At 37.3% G+C, this 19941-nt stretch overlaps 1 protein-coding gene across 3 annotated transcripts in view; it reads left to right on the plus strand.

Moving 5' to 3' along the window:
• CARF (calcium responsive transcription factor) overlaps positions 1 to 19152 on the plus strand; it is an 85842-nt gene extending 66690 nt beyond the window's left edge. The window contains exons 9-16 of one of the 3 annotated variants that reach the window (XM_023219172.2): positions 407 to 527; positions 3421 to 3564; positions 5037 to 5270; positions 7879 to 7915; positions 10900 to 10963; positions 15477 to 15607; positions 15992 to 16361; positions 17766 to 19152. In XM_023219172.2, coding sequence (XP_023074940.2) covers positions 407 to 527; positions 3421 to 3564; positions 5037 to 5270; positions 7879 to 7915; positions 10900 to 10963; positions 15477 to 15607; positions 15992 to 16361; positions 17766 to 17866 — 1202 coding nt within the window. In that variant the 3' untranslated portion in view covers positions 17867 to 19152. Of the gene's footprint in view, positions 1 to 406; positions 528 to 3420; positions 3565 to 5036; positions 5271 to 7878; positions 8042 to 10899; positions 10964 to 15476; positions 15608 to 15991; positions 16362 to 17765 lie in introns of all 3 variants that reach the window. The other 2 variants (XM_023219166.2, XM_023219177.1) reach the window with 2 other exon arrangements.
• The last annotated feature ends 789 nt before the right edge of the window (positions 19153 to 19941 follow it).

The raw sequence follows: 19941 nt of genomic DNA on the forward strand, positions 1-19941 counted from the left end.
CGTGGTGGCACAGACCTATAGTCCCAGCTACTCGGGAGGCTGAGGCAGGAGAATTGCTTGAACCCAGGAGGTGGAGGTTGCAGTGAGCCAAGATCGCGCCACTGCACTCCAGCCTGGGTGACAGAGTGAGACTCCATCTCAAAAAAAAAAAAAAATTGTATGCCAGTAGACATTCAGTAAATGTGATATTCACTGATTTTCTTACCATAATTATGGTACCTTTGGTAAATTTTAAAATAAACTTTTAAATTTATATGTTTGTATATCTTAGACTTATTAATGTTTTCTTTCCTTAAAGCTGTATACTTGAAAGATTTTGACATTGCCACCACCAAGTTACTTTTAATCTAGTGTCTAGAATAGATGGACACTTGAATTAATATCAATAGTTGATTTTGGCCCACAGGGAGTAGAGCTGTGGTAATGGAGTGTCAGTATGGGCCAAGAAGAAAAGGTTTCCAGTTAAAAAAAGTCAGTGAGCAGGAAAGCAGGTCTTGTCAGCTCTACAAAGCCACTTGTCCAGCTCGGTAAGCTTTATTTTCTTTTATTTGTTTTTTATTAAGAACTTATTTTTGAATAGCTAATACACATATTTTATTAGGTTTATACAGTACCGAAAAGTATACAGTGAATTATAAGTTTTCTCTTACCCACGTTTGTTCTGTCTTTAAAGCAACAACTCTTACTAGTTTTTTGAGTCATCTTCCAAAGATATTCTGTGTATATGGATGCATATAAAGGCAGAGACAGAGATCTCCTTCTCTTCCCCTATAAATGTTGTTGAAAATCTCAGTAAAGCTCACTAATATTTTCTTTCCTTAAACTTAGATAGTAGTATACCTTTTTTCTTGATATGAATTCACATAGATTTATTCTCAATCTGAATGCCTATTGTGATTATCTACTGCAGAGATATGCTACATACTAGTGTTAATGTAATGACATAAACTTTCCTTCTTTTCATTCTCAGTGTATCTCAAAGCTGACTCCATATATGTACATAAAAGTACTATTTTTAATAGCCATATAATATTCCATTTATGGATGAATTATTTAATTCATGTAAGCTGTGAAAGATATTCTTTATTAGTATTATACAAAGCTGCAATTATTAACATTGTACATATTTGTGCACTCCTACAAGTGTTTCAGTAGGAAAAATTCCTAGAAATGAAATTGCTAGGGCAAAGGCTGTATCTTTTAAAAATTGTACATATTTGTGCACTCCTACAAGTGTTTCAGTAGGAAAAATTCCTAGAAATGAAATTGCTAGGGCAAAGGCTGTATCTTTTAAAAATGTTGACAAATATTGCAAAGTTGGTTTTTAGAGCGATTTTATCAATTTACCAACGTAGTAAGTTCTAGATAGATTAGGACTACAGAGTAGTCATTGCTCTGGGTAAGAATGAAAAATGTGAACCAATGAAAGATTTCACAATGTCCTTTATGAATCTAAATTTTTTAGACATTGAAAGTATTTTAAGACTTTTTAAATATATTTAAACTATTAGGTAAAATAAAAAATTTAAAAGATAATATGTAGTGGTTGGACTTAGTTGATCTTTGAAACACTTCTGGTATCATGTTATTAATACCTCAGCATTCTTGGCCGAGCATGGTGGCTCACACCTGTAATCTCAGCACTTTAGGAGGCCAAGGCGGGTGGATCATAAGGTTAGGAGTTCGAGACAAACCTGGCCAACTGGTGAAACCCCGTCTCTACTAAAAATATAAAAAATTAGCCAGGCATGGTGGCGGGCCCCTGTAATCCCAGCTACTCGGGAGGCTGAGGCAGGAGAATTGGTTGAATCCAGGAAACAGAGGTTGCTGTGAGCCGAGACTGTGCCACTGCACTCCAGCCTGGGCAACAGAGCAAGACTCCATCTAAAATAAAATAAAATAAGATCAGATAAGATAAGATAAAATAAAATTAAAAAAAACCTTAGCATTCTCAAGAAGTTTTTGAAGCCCATTTACAAGGCTTTTCATATTTAATCCTGTAATATTAACTTTAGGGAATATTTAAACCTGACTGTGAAACAAACTTTCAGTTGCTTTTTTTTTTCCATTTTGCCTTGACTTGAAACTTTTATCAACTGCTTCTTAAATATAAGCAATATAAAAACTTTAAGTATTACTTGGGAAAAAACCTCTACATGTGAAGAAATAATTTTATTTTCCTTCATTCTCCAAGTACTTTTTGACTACCTACTCTGTGCCCAGAAACTACATTGGGTGCCATGGGAAGGAGGGAAACCAAAAGAGGAATAAAATTTTGCTTAATCCCATGGAATGGTTCAGGAAACAAAAACTAGTAGACAACATGATAGTATAGAATATAGTGTGAAATACATGATTTAACTACCTATTTAGGTATTTAAAGAAGGAATATATCCATACAAATTCATGGCAGGAAAAAAGTACAATTTAAACTGGATGTTGAAGTTTAAATTGAATTTGGGTGGGTAGAGAGTTAGAGGGGTGATATTGTAGGTTAAGAGAAGCATATAAATAAAGCTACAGAGGCCGGGTGCGGTGGCTCATGCCTATAATCCCAGCACTCTGGGAGGCTGAGGCGGGTGGATCACTTGAGGTGAGGAATTTGAGACCAGCCTGACCAACATGGTGAAACCCTGTCTCTACTAAAAATACAAAAAAAATTAGCCGGGCATAGTGACACATGCCTGTAATCCCAGCTACTGGGGAGGCTAAGGCAGGAGAATCACCTGTGACATTGAATTATCAAGTGGATTTAAGTAATGAAAGATTGGAGGCACAGGCCTGAAAGGAGGCTATTAAAGTCATCTAGGGCCAGGCATGGCAGCTCATGCCTGTAATCCCAGCACTTCAGGAGGCCGAGGTAGGTGGATCACCTGAGGTCAGGAGGTCAAGACTAGCCTGCCCAACATAGAAAAACCCCGTCTCTACTAAAAATACAAAATTAGCTGGCAGTGGTGGCACATACCTGTAATCCCAGCTACTAGGGAGGCTGAGGCAGGAGAATCACTTGAATCCAGGAGGCGGAGGTTGCGATGAGCTGAGATCATGCCATTGCACGCCAGCCTGGGCAACAAGAGCAAAACTCCATCTCAAAAAATAATAAATAAATAAATAAATAAAAGTAATCCAGGCATGAGATTCTGCCTTCCAGGAGAATGAAGGGAAGGCAAATCTAGGGGAAAAAAATGGTAAAGTCTGTAAGTACTTAGTTATTTTTCCTCAAATCATGTTTACTTTTAATTTGCTAAGTATTAATACAACTGGGAATATGGCATATATTTTACATAAGCCTCTGAATACTTTACAGATAAGTAGAATTTTCTCTAAGCTTAAATGCTTAAAGTACACTTCTGGTTGATAAGACAGATTTTCTTGAGATTATAATATAATGAAACAAATTCTTCTTTATCTTGTATCAAGAATTTACATTAAAAAGGTACAGAAGTTTCCTGAATATAGAGTTCCTACAGACCCCAAAATTGACAAGAAAATTATCAGAATGGAGCAGGAGAAAGCTTTTAACATGCTAAAGAAGAACTTGGTAGATGCTGGTGGTGTTCTTAGGTATGACATTTTTATAGTTCTTTTATTTTACAAATTAATTAGCTCAATTTTCAATAATTATTTTGTAAGGGAAATTATAGTTTTCCAATTATTTCATTAAGTAACAGTTTTATAAGGTAGAGATATCAATAGTTCCCTAGATATTAAATTGATTTGCCACTGTGTAAGCCATTGAGTTTCTCACCCCAAGTTGTAGATAATTCAGACCAAGAATTATACCATACTGTATAGCATATACTCTGTATACCATATACTATGTAAAAGTTTTTCTCAAAATGACAGACATATTTAATATACTTTATTATATATTAGTACTTTGTTTTAGATATATTTAATATACTTTATTATATATTAGTACTTTGTTTTAGATACTTACTATGAGCAGAAACTGCAGCCGCCTGTCATTTTTTTTAAGCTAATCTTTGATTACTTATGGCAGCCAGAAATGAATTCTAATCCCTAAATAAAATTCCATTTCACACCTTTTATGCTTTAGGTTTTAAATGAGAAATATTAGCATTCTTTTTTACTTTCCTTTATGTGTCAGTCCGGGTGAATGATTTGTTATTGTATAATGGATTTAAGTGTATGGAATATTGTTTTTATGTGATCTTTAAAAAAACTTTTAGGTATGTGAAAAATAAGTTGAGTCAATAATTAGATCCTTCAATGAAAGTCAAAAATATCACTAAAACAATTAGATCCTGCAGTTTGAAGAACGTTGCATATAATTTTTAAGTAGGCAGTTATCAGTCATTGTAAGAATTTTATACAGAAATATCAATTAAAGCAGTATCCTACCAGATTAGTTCATTTTCCTACCGTCTTTTTTTTTTTTTTTTCGCATGGCTCTCCAAGAGATCTGCATTCACCTTTAGTTAATTATCTTGCTCACTTGGCCAGCAGGAGCTGGGAGTGCTGTAGAGGCAGTATATTGAGCTCCTGTGAGGGAAGAATCAACCATAAAGTTCAATCTTGACAGGTTCTATCTTTGATTGGAAGGATGGTAGGTGTAACAGAGAAGTGTAATTTGGGGCAAATGTTTGATGAATGGGAAAATACACAGTTCAAAAGATGATGATTTACAATGTCTTCCCTTTATTTTGTGGTAAAATGTACTTAATATGAATTTTCCCATGAACCCAAAATAATACAATTAATATGAAATTTAAAATGCCATTTTCATATATACTTAAAATTCCTCTATCTCCCTTAACTGTAGGACCACAGTGAAAGTCTATAAATATTTACAAATATTTAAATTTAATTGGATATAAAATAGATCTTAGAAGTTAAGAGATCATTTTAAATTTTATTTGACATGAAATAACCATATATAATTTTTTCTTAAAGGATTAATCCTTCTCTTTATGAGTATTAACCTAAGTAATTATGATTCCTACTTTGGTCTAATAGTATTAAATAATTTTAATGTTTAAATTTTAGTAATTTTAAATACTTTCTCTTACCAGGTGGTATGTACAGTTACCTACACAGCAAGCTCATCAGTATCATGAATTAGAGACTCCCTGCCTCACTTTGTCACCTTCTCCTTTTCCTGTGTCTTCTGCTGAAGAAGAGGAAACTGCAGTTAGAGATGAGAATTGTGCATTACCCTCACGTTTACATCCTCAAGTAGCCCATAAGATTCAAGAATTAGTATCACAGGGAATAGAACAAGTGTATGCAGTAAGGAAGCAGCTAAGGTACAATAGAAGAGCATTGTTCTTTTACATTTTTCAGTTTTGTTTGTTGCTTTAAATAATACAGCGAACATTGGAGATATTTTCCAAAATATATGCTGTCAGGGTAGATAAGGAATATAGTTTATTATTTTATTAAGATCTTATTTATAAACTGATCGTTTTCTAACAAATGTTTGGCAAGCAATGGTGTAGTATATTTTATTATAATTCTGATTACTCATTTGAGACATTCTATATTTGGATTTGGCAAATTGGACTATTTCTAAATGATGTATAAAATGAATTAGTTAATAAATACTTTTAGAGAAAAAACCTTTGTAGAACCGAAGATTTTAAAACCTAGGCCAAGATACGTATTTCAAACTATTTGAAATGCAGTTAAACTGTATTACAACACGAGAATTTGGATAATTTTTTGTCTAATGAAATTTTATTTGTAGTACTCTGGTCTAAGTTTTTTGATCCTCAGGAAATAATTATATAAGTAATTATATAATTACTCGTTATGTGTGTGCCAGGTACTGTGCTAGGCTTTTTACATGTATGATCTCATTTAGTCTTACAATAGCACTATAAAGTTGGTATATTTATCTGAATTCTACACATGAGAAACTGGAATCTCAGAGTGGTTAAATAATTGGCTTAAGAGGCAGTGGCAGAGCCACGTGCAGTGGCTCATGACTATAATCCCAGCACTTTGGGTGGCCAAGGAGGGCGGATCACGAGGTCAGGAGATCAAGACCATCCTGGCCAACATGGTGAAACCTCATCTCTACTAAAAATACAAAAATTAACTGGGTGTGGTGGCACGCACCTGTAGTCCCAGCTTCTTGGGAGGCTGAGGCTGGAGAATTGCTCGAACCTTAGAGGCGGAGGTTGCAGTGAGCCAAGATTGTGCCACTGCACTCTACCCTGGCAATAGAGCGAGACTCCATCTCAAAAAAAAAAAAAAAAAAAAATTAGAAAAGGCAGTGGCAGAACTGAAATTTAGGCCTAACTCTATAGCCTATGCCCATTACCATGATTTATGATACTTAGCCTTGCTGTTACTGATTATTGTGTAATCTGATCTGAATAACAAAATAAATATAGTAAGCCCCCTCTTAAAGTCATCAATAGGTTCTTGAAAACTGCTACTTTAAGCGAAAGGAAATACAGCACGTCCTTGAGTAATATCGTTCTGTTCAATGCCTTTTTTTCTCTTGTTTTTTAGCTTTTTTTGTAAAAGAGACAGGGATCTTGCTATGTTGCCCAGGCTGGTCTTGAAGTCCTGGCCTCAAATGATCTACCCAAGAAGATGGGATTGCAGGAGCAAGCTACTGCACCTGATTCAGTGTTGTTTTCTTACAGCATTGGAGAAAGTAATTTGGTTTTGTTATGTCCTTTCACTTAAGGTCTCAATTTCCAGGAACCTAACAATCATGTTAACTGAGAACTTACTGTAATTCCTAGAATTATTTCCTAATTAATACATGACTTTTCTATTTAGCAGTTTTCTTAGATGTTTTATATTTATTTCCATTGGAGCATCATTAGCCTAAGGCAAAAATTTGGTAAAGCCATTCGCTATTTACTAAACCTGAATCTTAAGAAGGGAAGTATAATACAGTTCTGTGATTTGGTCTACCAAATGTAATAAGCATATATATGTTAAATTTTATCATTTCTTTTATGTATTGATTTTTTATACAATTAAATAACAGTGCTGCCTTCTATTTCTATCTTCTTTTGTCTCCGTGTAAAATTCAAGCCCATCATATTTCATATAATGTTAATTGATGCTTTTGGAAGCAATGTAACATGATGTTTACGCACATAACCTGGGTATAGGCCCAAGCTCTTATTTACTAGGTAGGTGTATGATTTTGGGCAAATTATTTCACTTCTACAGTACTCAGTTCTATCGTCTGTAAAGTGGGAATGATAATTGTACCTATGTCGTTGATCATTAAGGGTTAAAGGAGATATTTGATGTGAAGTGTTCCATACAGTGCCTGACATAGTAATCATTAAACACATTATACTTAAACTGAAAATAGTGGTTTCTTTAAATTCATAAAAATATCAAAGCTCAGCCGGACATGGTGGCTCATGCCTGTAATCCCAGCGCTTTGGGAGGCCAAGGCAGGTGGATTGTAAGGTCAGGAGATTGAGACCAGTCTGGCCAACATAGTGAAACCCGGTCTCTACTAAAAATACAAAAAATTAGTCGGGCGTGGTGGCACACTCCTGTAGTCCCAGCTACTCGGGAGCCTGAGGCAGAAAAATTGCTTGAACCCAGGAGGCAGAGGTTGCAGTTGAGCTGAGATCACGCCACTGCACTGTAGCCTGGGCAACAGAGCGAGACTCCATCTCAAAAAAAATAATAATAATAACAAAACTCACTCTAATATATTTAGATGTTTACCAATGAAAATATTACATTTCTATAGTCTATAATAATTCTGTGTTGTATGGGAAAATTTTAAGTAGGAAAATATAAGTTACTTACAGAGCTATAAACCATACTTCATAGAGGTTTATACTGAAAGAGAACCTTTATCTCTTTGGATCTAAAGGCATATTGCTAAATGGTTTATGTCTTTATTCCATTTTGTATTCTTTACAGAAAATTTGTGGAAAGGGAACTGTTCAAACCCGATGAGGTACCTGAAAGACATAATTTATCTTTTTTTCCAACTGTAAATGATATAAAAAATCACATCCATGAGGTACAGAAATCCTTGAGAAATGGAGATATGGTATATAACTCAGAGATTATTCCGGCAACGGTATGATTACAACCATAATTCTTTATTACAGAGTTTCTCAGCTTCTGTTAATATTTAGTCTAATAAGAATGGCTACTGTTAGGCCATCTGAATAACTGCAGTATAAGAAAATATAATAGCCTAGGTGTGGTAGCTTATGCCTGTAATCCCAATACTTCGGGAGGCCGAGACAGGTGGATCGCCTGAGGTCAGGAGTTTGAGATCAGCCTGGCCAACACGGTGAAACCCCATCTCTACTAAAAATACAAAGATTAGCTGGGCATGGTGATGGGCGCCTGTAATCCTAGCTACTTAGCAGGCTGAGGCAGGAAAATCACTTGAACTCAGGAGGTGGAGGTTGCAGTGAGCCAAGATTGCACCACTGTACTCCAGTCTGGGAGACTCAACGAGACTCCATCTCAAAAAAATATATATATGTATAGCATCTTTTTCTTAAAATGTAAATACTCTGAATGTTTAGAAAATGACTAAAAGTTTTTTATTACTTTCACAAGAAGAAAAATCAGTGAATTCCAACTCTATAATAAAGACACTGGCCAGGCACAGTGGCTCTTGCCTGTAATCCCAGCACTGTGGGAGGCCGAGGCGAGCAGATCACCTGAGGTCAGGAGTTCGAGACCAACCTGACCAACATGGCAAAACCCCATCTCTTCCAAAAATTACAAAAATTAGCTGGGTGTGGCCGGGCGCAGTGGGTCACGGCTGTAATCCCAGCACTTTGAGAGGCCAAGGTGGGCAGATCACAAGGTCAGAAGATCAAGACCATCCTGGCTAACACATCTTTACTAAAAATACAAAAAATTAGCCGGGCATGGTGGTGGGCGCCTGTAGTCCCAGCTACTTGGGAGGCTGAGGCAGGAGAGTGGTGTGAACCCGGGAGTCAGAGCCGAGATCACACCACTTTATTCCAACCTGGGCAACAGAGCGAGACTCCATCTTAAAAAAGAAAAAAAAATTAGCTGGGTGTGGTGGCGCGTGCCTGTAATCCCAGCTACTTGGGAGGGTGAGATAGGAGAATCGCTTGAACCTGGGAGGCAGAGGTTGCAGTAAGCTGACATAGCACCACTGCACTCCAGCCTGGGAGACTGAGTGAGACTTCATCTCAAAAACAACAACAACAGAAAACCACTAAACTTTATTTTAAAATCAACATGTATTTTCTCTGTAAAAATTATTCTTACTAATTTAACAGACATTTATTGAGTACTATTGTATATATTTCCTCTCCCTTTTTTTAATAAATGGGCAAATTTAAATACAGTTGTTTGGGCCGGGTGCATTGGCTCGTGCCTATAATCCTAGCACTTTAGGAGGCTGAGGCAGGTGGATCACCTGAGATCAGGAGTTCGAGACAGCCTGGCCAACACAGTGAAACTCCATTTCTACCAAAAATACAGAAATTAGCTGGACGTGGTGGCAGGTGCCTATAGTCCCAGCTACTCGGGAGGGTGAGGCAGAAGAATCACTTGAATCCGGGAGGCAGAGGTTGCAGTGAGCTGAGATCATGCCATCACACTCCAGCCTGGGTGACAGCAGCAAAACTCCATCTTAATTAATAACTAAATATCCATCCATCCATCCTTCAATACAGTTGTTCCATACAGTTTCCTTTGTATCCTTCAATACAGTTTCCATTGTATCCTTCAATACAGTTGTTCCATACAGTTGTTCATACCTGATTGCCCAAAGTGATAATGTTGGTTCCATATGTCATCTATGGATATCAGTTGAACTCATACTTATTTATTTATTTATTTATTTATTTATTTATTTATTTATTTTGAGACAGAGTCTCTCTCTTTTGCTCAGGCTGGATTGTAGTGGCATGATCCTGGCTCAGTGCAACCTCCATCTCCCAGTTTCAAGTGATTCTCTGGCCTCAGCCTCCCAAGTAGCTGGGATTACAGGTTTTAGCCACCATGCCCGGCTAATTTTTTGTTTTTATTAGAGACGGGTTGCACCATGTTGGCCAGGCCGGTCTTGAACTCCTGACCTCGTGCGATCTGCCCTCCTTGGCCTCTCAGAGTGTTGGGATTACAGGCATGAGCCACCACGCCCATAACTCATAGTTTGATATGGTAGTTTCTCCCTGAATATTAGTCATTTCTGTGAAAATTTTGCCTACTCTGAAGATATTAATTACCCAGAAACAACTAATTACAATACAGCCAGTGATTATGCCATTAAATCTGAGGTGCAATATCTTTTGCTTTCCTAACTTCTGTTATCCAAATGCAGTATCTGAAAAGATATGGATATTTTAAAAGCCAAAACTGTTTCTTGCCATCTATAACTCTTTGTCTTTTTCCTTTTTTTTTTTAAGAGAGAGTTTCACTGTCGCCCAGCCAGAGTGCACTCGCACAATCACGGCTCACTGCAGCCACGACCTCCAAGACTCAAGCAGTCCTCCCACCTTAGCCTCCTGGCAGCTGGAGCTACAGGCACCAGCCATTACACCTAGCTAATTTTTTAATTTTTTGTAGAGACTGAGTCTCAGTTTGTTGCCAAGGCTGATCTCAAACTCCTGGCCTCAAGCACTTCTCCAGCCTTGGCTTCCCAAGCCTTATGGGCGTGATGCACTGTACCCAGCCCAATAGCTCTTAATTATTCACTATCTAAATGTTAGAAGTAGTCCTTCTCATCTACACTTGTTGTCTAAATTCCTGCTATCTAAACTCAGGAATTTAATATATTTGTATAGTAAAGTATACTTGTGCTTAGAGAATGTGAACAAGTGAAGAGAGTAGTTGCAGAATAAATCACATGCTGTGAATAAAATACGACAGTTGTAATGACGTCTTAAGATATTTTTCAGTATAAGAGCTTTATTTTTACTGAAATAAATGTTTCCATTTCAGCTTCAATGGACTACAGACAGTGGGAATATTCTCAAAGAGACCGTGACAGTTACATTTGCAGAAGGTAGGTTTTCTTGAATACGTTTAAAATATAAATTCAAACGGTGTTTAACTGGAAGGAACTTAAGATATTATGTCATCTAATCAAATTTTATAGATAAGGAAACCAGGATCCAAAGATGTAGGAGCAGCTTTGTTATGGTTTATCAACATAATTCCTGCTATTTTAATTTCCTCTTATACTTTGCTTTTAATGCTTTTTTATGACTGAAATTTTGAAGCTGATAACTAGCACAGTTAACTGTAGCTAATTCACTATAAGTCTGGCTAATTCCAGTAGTCATAACCCTAAGATGCCCTGATCTGGGAACTATAGTCCATTTTTTATGGTTGTTTTTTTCTCCTGTGTTCTTACTGCTGTGCCCTTTCAATATTCCAAACTTATTTCCACCCTTTTGCATTTGTTCTTTCTTCTGGAAATGTCTTTTTTCTTCTGCATGGCAAACTCCTCTTAGTACTCAAATTGTAAACTCTTTTGTTTTAAGTACATTCTTAACTTCACCCCCTATGTAAAGTTAAACCTCTGAATTTCTTTTTTTGTTTTTGAGACAGAGTGTCACTCTGTCACCCAGGCTGAAGTGCAGTGGTGCAATCTCGGCTCACTGAAACCTCCGCCTCCCGGGTTAAAGTGATTCTCCAGCCTCAGCCTCCCAAGTAGCTGGGATCAACAGGCGCACGCCACCATACCTGGCTAATATTTGTATTTTTAGTCAAGATGGGGTTTCAGCATGCTGGCCAATCTGATCTCAAACTCCTGACCTCAGGTGATCCACCCACCTTGGCCTCCCAGAGTGCTGGGATTACAGGCATGAGCCACTGCGCCCGACCAAACCTCTGAATTTCTATAATGAGCAACTGACTGATAGCATTTACTGAGCTCAGCAACACTGGCAAAAGAATAGAGCATTGGTAGGGCAGGAGAGAGAATAAAGGACTTACTAGGTTTGTAAAGCTGAGTATCTGAGCCATTTCAGTGGAGTGAATTGGGAGGAAGCCATATTGGGGTGACTGAAGGGTGAATGGGAGATGAGGAAGGAGTAGGGACTCCTTAAAAAGTGCGCCACTTTTTCAGGAATTTTGCAATGGCAAATGGGGTTGAGGGAAGGTATTTTAAGATATTAGAGAACTGAAAAGATAGATGAAGATGGTGATGGGAAGTTGAAACTTCTGTTGGCTTCCCTTTTCTCTATAAGAGTGCTAAGGATAAGGAAAGGTTTGAAGAAGGGTGGCATGGATTTGAGGGAAATGCAAATTAGAAACTATCCTGGATAGAGAGTAAAACATTGCCAGATACAGGTGAAGGTCCAATCAAAGTTAATAATGAATTGGTATTAGTAGAATTAGTGAGTTTCTTTTTCAGTGGCACTCAGCTTCCCGTGTATTGGGAAGGAAAGCCATTTTTATGCAGAGTTAGGGTTTTACTTGAGGGATATGACCAAAGGACAGAGAGGCAAGAGAGTTTAGGTACTTGTGAAAGAGTAACTGAAATTATAAACCTAGGACTGTAAGCTGGATGAGGAAAGAATTTTATTAAGAAAGAGGTTGATGGATCTGAAGAAAACTGAGTGATTAATTGACTGGAGGATCACATGAGGTTGAGGAACAATTGTAGTGAAGTGCCTGAGCAAAATCTCTGGAAGAATAAGAGATTGTAGCTGGGCACAGTGGCTCCCACCTATAATCTCAGAACTTTGGAAGGCCAAGGTAGGCGGATCATTTGAGGTCAGGAGTTTGAGACCAGCCTGGCCAACATAGTGAAACCTCGTCTCTACTAAAAATATAAAAGTTAGCTGGCCGTGGTGGAACATGCCTCTAATCCCAGCTACTCAGGAGGCTGAGGCAGGAGAATCGCTTGAACCCGGGAGGTGGAAGTTGCAGTGAGCCGAGATCATGCCACTGCACTCCAGCCTGGATAGCAGAGCAAGACTCCATCTCGAAAACAGAATAAAAATAAAAAAATAAGAGGTTGTGATCAGAGAATGAGCTGTTTGAACTTCAGATTTTAGAGGTAGGATCATCCAGAGTATGACGATAGTGGTGGGTGACTACAGTAGTGAAGTAAAAGGACATTAATAATGAAGAAGCCAAGAAATGCTTGAGTGCTATTTAGTCCTCTCAGTGGTCCATTGAGAAAGGACTCTTATGCTGATTTTACAGATGAGGAAGCTGAAGTTTAGAAACTGAGTTATAGGATGGATGCAGTGACTCACGCCTGTAATCCCAGCACTTTGGGAGGCCAAGGTAGGTGGATCACCTGAGGTCAGGAGTTCAAGACTAGCCTGGTCAGCATGGTGAAACCCTGTCTCTACTAAACATACAAAAATTAGCTGGGCATGGTGTCACACACCTGTAGTCCCAGCTACTCAGGAGACTGAGGCAAGAGAATCGCTTGAACCCGGGAGGCAGAGGTTGCAATGAGCTGAGATTGTGCCGTTGCACTCCAGCCTGGGCAACAGAGCGAGTCTGTCTCAAAAAAAAAAAAAAAAAAAAGAAAGAAAAGAAACTGAGTTATATAGCATATTGAAGGTCACACAGAAAGCTAGTACTTAAATCCATTCTTCTCTGATACTATGGCCATTTTAAAATTAGTGTGGAAGCAATAAATACTCATTGATAATTCGGTTTTCTTTTTCTGTTTTGAGACAGGATTTCACTCTGTCACCCATGCTTGAGTGCAGTGGGACGATCTTGGCTCATCGTACCCTCTGCCTCCCGTGCTCCAGCGATCCTCCCACCTTAGCCCCCCAAGTAACTAGGATTACAGACACATGCCACCACACCCGGCTAATTTGTGTATTTTTACTGGAGACAAGGTTTCACCATGCTGCCCAGGCTGGTCGCAAACTCCTGGTCTCAAGTTATCCATCTGCCCCGGCCTCCCAAAGAGCTGAGATTACAAGTGTGAGCCACTTCGTCTGGCTGATAATTAGTTCTTCATTGACTTAAAGAGAGGAATATATTTGAGTTGACATATAAGAATTACATGAGAATGATTCAAATTCCCTACAATTAGTTTAACTTTGAGATATTAAGAAAAGAGTTTTAATTTTTATTCATTATACCAAAATGAGTTATTGAAATAAATTTAATGCTGTTATCATTAAAGACCAATTTTTCCTGGTATTATCCTAGTTACTAGGGCTACAAAAGGTGAATTAAGTTTGATGTTAATTGAGAAGCTCCTTAAATTTCACACATCTGGAGAAGCTTAGTATAGTCCAGCATTATAGTACAGAGAACAGACTAGATTCGAGTTACAGATATAGTATATTTCAAGGTAAAAAAATATGTATATATAGTTGTGCCTCTGTATCTATGGGTTCTGTATCCATGGCTTCAACAAACCACTGATAAAAAATATATTTTTAATTGGATGTGTACCAAACATGTACATATATTTTTTCCTTCTTATAGTCTAGAGATGATTTAAAGTATATTGGAGGATTTCTACCTTGTATTGTGTATTATAGGTAATCCAGAGAGGATTTAAAGTTTGTGGGAAGATATGCTTAGATTATATGCAAATACTATGCCATTTTATATCAAGAACTGAGCATCTGCAGATTTTTATTTCTGACGGAGGTCCTGGAACCAGTCTCCCATGGATATGGAGGGAGAATCCCATTCTAGATCTACCAAATTAAAATTAATGGAGGTTAAACCTAGGAATCTATATTTTCTTAAACATCCCTTAGAGATTCTCTTTATCTGCCAGGTTCTGCAAATAGTGGGCTACATCAGCAGTCCCCAGCCTTTTTGGCATCAAGGACCGGTTTTGTGGAACACAATTTTTCCACAGACCCAGGGTAGAGAGTTGGGGGGATGGTTTTGGGATGAAACTGTTCCACCTCTGATCATCAGGCATTAGATTCTCATAAGGAGCATGCAACTTAGATCCTAGAATCTAATGCCTCTGCTGATCTAACATGAGGTAGAGCTCACGCAGTAAGGCTTGCTTGCCCCATGCTCACCTCCTGCTGTGCAGCCCAGTTCCTAACAAGGCACAGACTGATAGGGTCAGGGACCCTTGGGCTAGATGACTTACTGAAGTCCTTTGCAAAACTTTGAAATTAGTTCCTATTTTAGTTCTGATAGAAAGGGTTGTAATAAAGTATTTTTATAACTTCAGAGAAGCCATAAAAATTATTTTGTTGGCTGGGCGCGGTGGCTCAAGCCTGTAATCCTAGCACTTTGGGAGTCTGAGACGGGTGGATCACGAGGTCAGGAGATTGAGACCATCCTGGCTAATACGGTGAAACCCCGTCTCTACTAAAAAAAAAAAAAAAAAAAGAAAAGAAAAGAAAACAAAAAACTAGCTGGGCAATGAGGCGGGCGCCTGTAGTCGCAGCTACTTGGGAGGCTGAGGCAGGAGAATGGCGTGAACCTGGGAGGCGGAGCTTGCAGTGAGCTGAGATCCGGCCACTGCACTCCAGCCTGGGTGGCAGAGCGAGACTCCGTCTCAAAAAAAAAAAAAAAAAAAATTATTTTGTTTTAATACTTTCTTTAATATAATTTAGGAAATTCACCAGGAGAATCAATTACCACCAAAGTGGAAACAAATCAGACAGGGGGTTCTTTGTCTCCTGAGCCAACCCACTTGCTCTCCTCACTCTCCTCATTTCAGCCCAAAATATTTACACAACTGCAGGTAGGTATCCAGTAAAATATCCAAATTTGAAGTCCTTCTCTTTATTCCTCAATTCACCTCTTCTTCTAGGGATTTTAGAGAATTGTTACAGAATTATAATAATAATCAAATATGTTTTCATTGTTAATTTCCTGATGTTTTTGTTTCTTGATTTAAGATAACTCAAACAGTATATTTTTTAAAAGTTTAAGGTTGACTATGAATGCAATAAATTTAGTTGTACTACTTTTCCCTTGATTCTTGTTTCTTTCTTCATTTAATATTTATTTGTAACCATACTCTTTTTATTTGTTCGGATTTTTTGTCAAAAGAATAGTATATCCTATGAAAATATCATACATAGTAAATTCAAACATTTTGATGTAACTCTTTTTGGTTTAAAAGGGTTTGCAGTTACAACCAAGGTTCACCTCTCCTGATGAATCACCAGCTCTGATATCAGTAAATAACCAGCCATCCTCTAGTCCTTCAGGACTTCTGGATCCAATAGGAAGTGCTGTAATGAATAATAATTCTCTACTGCTTGGTCAAAGTCATAGCCTTCAAAGAGATACATGCCTAACCCAAAACAATAGTACTGCCTCCACCATGGGTAACCTTCCAGAACCAGATCAAAATCTAGTTGGAATGGACCAGCTGGTAGAAGTTGGAGGTGTTGAGGATACAGGGAATCTGGAAGGAACTGTTCATCGAATTCTGTTGGGAGATGTGCAGACTATTCCAATACAGATTATAGACAACCACTCAGCTCTTAGTAAGTTGAAATCAATTTGTGATGTTATTGTTGTAACCTTTGTGGATTATCAACACTATTTTATACTATAAATAAAACTATTATTTCTTCCCAGTGGGTCTCTGATATTATATAAGTGAAGCAAAATTATGAGAGAGAAGGAGGAGATTTCATTAGCCTGAGTTTTAGAACTTTTAACCTTAAATTTTTTTCTTCTCCTTATTTCTAATTATTTAGTGCCATAGAAATTACTGTTCCCTAATTACCTGTTTTCCATGGAAAATCTGTGGTAATGTGAAACCAGGAAGGTCATTTTAGAGTACATGAAAAAAATAGGAAAAAATTAAACAAGGAAAAATATTTTCATGCAAAGTTATTATGGAAGAATTGATATATACACACATACACAAAGGAAAGTGAAATGAAGTACGCATATATAAAGGTTAAAAGGAAGATTTTCATTTTTGGTTTTTTTTTTTGTTTTTTTTTTTTTTTTGAGACGGAGCCTTGCTCTGTTGCCCGGGCTGGAGTGCAGTGGCCAGATCTCAGCTCACTGCAAGCTCCGCCTCCCGGGTTTACGCCATTCTCCTGCCTCAGCCTCCCGAGTAGCTGGGACTACAGGCGCCCGCCACCTCACCCGGCTAGTTTTTTGTATTTTTTAGTAGAGACGGGGTTTCACAGTGTTAGCCAGGATGGTCTCGATCTCCTGACCTCGTGATCCGTCCGTCTCGGCCTCCCAAAGTGCTGGGATTACAGGCTTGAGCCACCGCGCCCGGCCCATTTTTGGTTTTTTGTTGTTTTGAGACAGAGTCTCATTGTGTCACCCAGGCTGGAGTGCAATGATGCAATCACAGGTCACTGCAGCCTTGACCTTCTTGGTTCAAGCAATCTTTCCACCTCAGCTTCCCAAGTAGCTGGGACCATAGGCACACGCCACCGTAATGGGCAAGTTATTTAATTTTTTTTTTTTTTTTAAAGAGATGGGGGCTCACTATGTTGCCCAGGCTAGTCTCGAACTCCTGGGCTCAAACAGTCCTCCTACCTCAGCCTCCCAAAGTGCTGGGATTACAGGAGTGAGCCACTGCACCTGGCTGAAAGGAAGATTTGGAATTACAAAATAAATGTTGAGTTGAAAGGGAACTAGTAAGACTTGGGCATTTAGGTTTAACCTAAGACCTTGTTACCTTCACTTTATTACTAATCTCTGTCAACATAGAAGTAAACTCTGTTAACTCCTACTTTATCTGTTACTTCTTTGCATACAAATTGTTCTGGATTGGGCACTTTTGTGGGAAAAGATTTGCAGTTTGCTTTGAAAAACAAAAGTTTTCACAGAAGTTATTTTTAGAATATAAAATATTTTCCCCTCTCTTCCAGTGTCATGAAATATATTAACTTTTAGGATTTTTCTGTTTGTTTTTAAAGTTGAAGAAAATCCAGAAAGTACCATTTCTGTGAGCCAAGTTAAACAAGAACCCAAAGAACCAGCATTGTCTATGGAAGCAAAAAAAATTGTGGACTATTAGAAATTATCTGCTATATAAATTATTGAAGCTTTTCAGAATTTACAACTCTGGTGACTTCTGATGTCTTAGAAAAGAAGGTGAATATAGTCAAAGCGTGGCATTGAGATAATTGGACTGAAGACCAGTTTGATGAGAAGCTTTTATTTAAAACTGATGTATTTATTGCCAGTTACATATTTTTACCTTCCTTAAGAGATGTTTTACTCTTCTTATTTTGTATAATTTTTATGCTCTTTGATTATCTAATAAGGCCAGTATTTCAAAAGCTCTTTTGAACTTATCCACAGTAATACAGTCTGAACACAAATAATTTAGTGAACTTATCCTTGGAAATATTCAATTTTGGTTCTTACAAAACAGAAAAGAACAACAGCAACAGCAACATTGTGTGAATGTATGTTTGTATGTGTGTATGTATATCATGAATTTTTTTAAGTTCTGAAGGAACTTGTTCTCTCTTTAAAGTTGTGAAGAAATTTTTAATTGCCGGACAGGTAAGAAAATGTTTATAATCTATCTCATTAAGAAAGATGAAGTATTAGATTTTACATCATAACACAAAGTCCAGCAGCTATATCTGTGGAGACTGTGCAGTTGTATTTTAGCCTCTTCCCTTCTAATTTTTGTACTTTTAACTACAAACCAACAGTATATTAATGGTTATCTAATAGAAATTTAAAGTGTCTTGGTAAGTACTGAGAATTTTTACTTGAATTAATCAGATAAGCAACAGAAATCAACATATGTAGCATGGCTTTGTGCTAAATTGGAAGTAAAACACTATAGGTAGAAAGATGTAGAAATTGAGAGAATTGAAAAAGAATAATAGAATTCCTTGGTGTTTACAGATAATTTGGTAAACTTTTTGATGACAGCAGAGGATTTTTTTTTCCCCTTATTTTGTAATGAAGATCCAGCGCTGGTTAAAAAATAATTTGATTTGTAGTTACATTTTTCTATGCCAGAGCTCTTACTGAATTGATGGGGTATTAGGATTTCTAGTATTTTAAGGTAAGTATTTATAGTTTAAAATTTAGTTTATATTTAAAACTTTAAAACATCTGATCTGGGATATTTTCTTTGTTAAGTAAGTATATTAACTTCAAATACCAAATAAGTACTAAGCAGTATATTCATTATAAGCATCTGTTGTCTAAAGATTGATACTAGGCTGGACATGGTGGCTCATGCCTGTAATCAGGCTGGACCTGGTGGCTCATGCACTTTGGGAGGCCTGGGTGGGTGGACCACCTGAGGTCAGGAGTTCAAGACCAGCCTGGCCAACACGGTGAAACCCCATTTCTACTAAAAATACAAAAATTAACTGGGTGTGGTGGTGGGTGCCTGTAATCCCAGCTACTTGGGAGGCTAAGGCAGGAGAATCGCTTGAACACTGGAGGCGGAGGTTGCAATGAGCCAAAATCGCGCCATTGCACTCCAGCCTGGGCAACAAGAGAGAAACTCCATCTCAAAAAAAAAAAAAAAAAAAAAGATTGGTAAACTAGAAATATCAACTATAATTTCAGGAAATTAACCTAAAGGCTTTTGTTTCTCCAGAGACCATTTGTGGGTATATTTTATATTTTAAAAATAAAGATTTTAAGTGGATATCAATGTTTAATATTCAAAGCATGCACAATGTAATATCAAATTTAACCTTAATACTTTACATGAATATGAGTCACTTTTGGCTTTTCTAAGTCCAGCCTCCCATTCTTAATTGATTTTGTTTCAGGTACATGACATGTATCTAAATATAAAGTACTGTTATAGTAGAGGTAGGTGGAATTCTAATATTCGTTGCTCTTTAGATTTATATTTTATTTAATATAAAGTTTATTATTTATACCCCTTTTAATGCAAAGCTAATATTTAGTTATATGTATGATTTTTAATAAAAATTACTTTTCTTTTTCCTATGAATTGAAAATATTTGATGTTGACATTTTATACAGGCAGGTTGCCAAATTTGATTATGTTACACTAAGTTAAACACAGCTCTTAATTACCTCAAATCCAGATTTCTCTTAGTCTATGTGTACATAAAAGGAATAAGTCCAAATTAATTTATAGTT

Source organism: Piliocolobus tephrosceles, chromosome 11, assembly GCF_002776525.5.
Source record: "Piliocolobus tephrosceles isolate RC106 chromosome 11, ASM277652v3, whole genome shotgun sequence".
NCBI classification, from domain to species: domain Eukaryota; kingdom Metazoa; phylum Chordata; class Mammalia; order Primates; family Cercopithecidae; genus Piliocolobus; species Piliocolobus tephrosceles.